Genomic DNA, 4,052 nt, shown 5'->3' on the forward strand with positions numbered 1-4,052 from the left:
GATAAGGCATGAAGTATGAATGATTAATGGAATGTGTTATGATAAAATAATGTTAAAACGTGGTGATGGGAAGTATGAAATGAAACCTAATGGATATAATGAATGTTTTATGTAGATGGCTGATGCGGTAAATGTAAACGATGACGATGAAGCACACCAAAATGAAATGAGAGCAATGATTTTAGAAGAAGTAGAGAAAGTGATTGAAGCTAGTAATTCCCGACTAGCTCAAGAAGTGGAAGGTCAAGTATTGGGAGTAGTTGATACTCTAGTAACGACCAAGGTGGAAGAACTAAAGGAGATGATTAGTGAACTACAAACAAAGAAAAGTACTCGAAGGTGCACGTACAAGGAATTCATGGCATGTAACCCCTTGCCGTATAAAGGGGAAATTGACCCGATAGCTTGTCAAAGATGGATTTCAAGCACCGAGGCAGTGTTTGTATGAAGTAGATGTGAAGTGGAGGATCAAGTGATGTTTGCTACGGGCCTCCTACAACTCCAAGCGAAGGATTGGTGGGACGCACATTCGAAGGAATTGGGGGATGACAAAGTACAAACGTTAACATGGCAAGAGTTCAAGGAGCCGTTTCTGATATATCATAGCCCACAATCCGCACTTGATAAGATTCAAGAAGACTTCCTACGTCTTCGACAAAAGGATGAAACGATTGATGAAATAACGAATAAGTTCCTCGAGAAGGTGAAGTTTTGTGGGGAGATAGCGGGGACTGAAAGGTTGAAAATCATACGTTATCATGCTATGTTAAAAGCTGAATATCGGGAGTTCGTAAATCCCTCCAAGTGTGCAACGTTGAATGAATTAATCGACTGGGTAAGAGATAGGGAGATCGAGTTAAGAAGGCAGGTTGAACGGGGAGAGAAAAGGGTGGCGGAGAAGCCTACCAATACAAACCCATCGAAAAAGGCAAAATATCAAGATCAAAACAGGAAAGAGAAGACAAGTAGTGGGATTCCGACTTGCAAGACATATGGGAAACATCATTCGGGTGAATGTTTGTTGGGAAAGAAAGGATGCTACAAATGTGGGCAAGAGGGACATCCGTATTATAGGTACCCCGAAAACTCAAAAGCGTGTTACAGTTGTAATCAAACGGGGCACATTAAAGCGGAATGTCCGAAACTCCAACCAGGGGCAAAGAAAGATGGAAAGAAGGATGAGTCTTCCAAGGCTCGAGGGAGGATGTTTCAGTTAACCTCGGATGAAGCTAAGGCTAGCCCGGATGTGGTTTCAAGTATATTCTTGATTAATTCTATGCCTATGAATGTTTTATTTGATTCCGGGGCTAGTAGGTCGTTTATTTCTAATGAATTGTTAGTTCATCCATCGTTTAAGCTTGAAAAGATGTTAGTACCCTTAGAAGTGGAAGTTGCTGATAGTAAAAGCTATTTGTTACATGATATTTGTAGAAACTGTAAGATCTTAATCGAAGATGAGGAATTTAGTATAGATCTTGTTCCGATGTACATGGGGGAATTTAAAGTAGTTGTAGGAATGGATTGGCTAGCCCAAAACCATGCTGAAATTCAACGCGGAAAGAAAGTCACTCATGTAGTAACCTCGGGGGGGAAACGGGTAAGTGTTCGAGGCGAAAGGGTCATCAAATCGAAATTGTGTTCTATAATCAAAGCTGTCAAACATGTGAAGAACGGAGGTAAGGCGTATCTATCTTATGTGATTGACACCAATCGAGGTGTTTCAAAGCTTGAAAAAGTGAATGTAGTGAACGAATATCCGGATGTGTTTCCAGAAGATTTACCGGGGCTTCTGCCCGAGCGGGAAGTAGAATTTAAGATAGACCTTAGTCAAGGCGCAAAACCGGTAGCTAAAGCTCCTTATCGGTTGGCCCCGACTGAAATGAAAGAATTGATGACGCAACTTCAAGAGTTGCTCGATAAGGGTTTCATTAAACCAAGTGTTTCACCATGGGGAGCGCCCGTATTATTCGTGAAGAAGAAAGATGGCTCGATGCGAATGTGCATCGACTATCGAGAGTTGAACAAGTTGACGGTGAAGAATCGTTACCCGTTGCCCAGAATCGATGACCTGTTCGACCAGTTACAAGGGGCAAGTTGGTTTTCGAAAATTGATCTGCGGTCGGGTTATCACCAACTACGTGTACGAGAAGAAGATGTGCTGAAAACTACGTTTCGAACGCGGTATGGACATTACAAGTTTTTAGTAATGTCCTTTGGGCTAACGAACGCACCAGCTGCGTTTATGGATTTAATGAATCGGGTGTGCCGACCTATGCTTGATAAGTATGTAATCGTTTTCATTGACGATATACTAATATAATCCCGAAGTGAAGCAGAGCATGCTTCCCATTTACGTGATGTATTGGAAACGCTTCGTAAGGAAAAGTTATATGCAAAGTTCCCAAAGTGTGCCTTTTGGCTTAGAGAGGTACAATTTATGGGTCATGTAATTGATGCGGATGGTGTCCATGTGGACCCGTCCAAAGTAGATGCGGTAATGAATTGGGTACCCCCGAAGAATCCAAGCGAAATAAAAAGTTTTATGGACTTGGCTGGGTATTACAGAAGATTTATCCAGGATTTCTCCAAAATAGCCTCACCCATGACGAAATTAACAAAGAAGAGCGAAAATTTTATATGGGGCAAAGAATAAGAGAAGGCGTTTCAGACCTTGAAAGAAAAGCTTACGAATTCTCCGGTGTTGACACTACCTGATGGAATGGATGATTTGGTAGTATATATTGACGCCTCCCACCAAGGATTAGGTTGCGTATTAATGCAAAGGGGTAAAGTCGTTGCTTACGCTTCAAGACAACTTAAGCAGCATGAGAACAATTACCCAACTCATGATCTAGAATTGGCGGCAGTCGTGTTTGCGTTGAAGATATGGAGGCACTACCTATATGGGGTGAAATGTACTATTTACTCAGATCATAAAAGCCTCAAATATTTCTTCGAGCAGAAAGATCTTAATATGAGGCAACGAAGATGGTTGGAACTCATTAAGGATTATGATTGTGACATTGATTACCATCCCAGGAAGGCTAATGTAGTGGCGGACGCTCCAAGTCGAAATGAGTACCCGCCCCCGATTCGGGTAAAATCTATGAAGATGGTAGTCACACCTAAACTCCTTGGTGAAATTCGAGAAGCTCAAACAAAATCTTTAAATGCTGGCGACCCAAAGAAAGAGAGGACGAAAGGATTTATTCATGAATTGGAAGAGAATGCAAATGGTATGAAAACGAGGTATGACCGAATCTGGATACCTCGGGAATGTGATGTGAAAGAATTACTATTGAATGAGGCTCACAAGTCTCGATACTCCGTTCATCCGGGAGCTACGAAGATGTATCAAGACTTGAGGATGAATTATTGGTGGCCGGGAATGAAAAGAGATATCGTCAAGTATGTTGCTAAGTGTTTGACATGTTCTCAAGTAAAAGCCGAACACCAAAGGCCGTATGGAAAGTTGCAACCCTTGGAGATCCCGGTGTGGAAGTGGGAACATGTAACGATGGATTTGGTGACTAAGCTTCCCAAGACAAGAAAAAGACATGATGCAATATGGGTGGTCGTTGATCGACTGACCAAAAGCGCACATTTCTTACCCATTCGGGAAACTTATAATTCAGAAAAGATGGCAGAAGTTTATATGAACGAGATTATATCTCGACATGGGGTTCCGGTGTCTATAGTATCCGTCCGAGACACCCGGTTCACATCTCGTTACTGGAGGAAGTTTCATGAAGAATTGGGAACCCAGTTACATATTAGCACCGCCTACCATCCTCAAACCGATGGTCAATCAGAACGAACTATACAAACTTTGGTTGATATGCTAAGGGCGTGTATTATGGATTTCGGAGGAAGCTGGGATGATCATCTACCTTTGGTAGAATTCTCATATAATAATAGTTATCATAATAGTATAAAAATGGCCCCCTACGAAATGCTTTATGGAAGGAAATGTAGGACTCCGGTTTGTTAGGGGGAAGTGGGTCAACGAGAACTCGCGTCAAGAGAAGTAGTAGTCAAGACGAATGAAAAGA

At 41.9% G+C, this 4,052-nt stretch overlaps 1 protein-coding gene across 1 annotated transcript; it reads left to right on the forward strand.

The window, feature by feature from the left end:
* The first annotated feature begins 475 nt into the window (after positions 1-475).
* LOC110945009 lies at positions 476-2,653 on the forward strand. Its single transcript, XM_022186647.1, has 2 exons — positions 476-1,863; positions 2,329-2,653. Exons 1-2 carry the CDS (start codon positions 476-478, stop codon positions 2,651-2,653), a joined length of 1,713 nt encoding a protein of 570 aa, XP_022042339.1.
* The last annotated feature ends 1,399 nt before the right edge of the window (positions 2,654-4,052 follow it).

This window comes from Helianthus annuus, chromosome 6 (assembly GCF_002127325.2).
Source record: "Helianthus annuus cultivar XRQ/B chromosome 6, HanXRQr2.0-SUNRISE, whole genome shotgun sequence".
NCBI classification, from domain to species: Eukaryota; Viridiplantae; Streptophyta; class Magnoliopsida; order Asterales; family Asteraceae; genus Helianthus; species Helianthus annuus.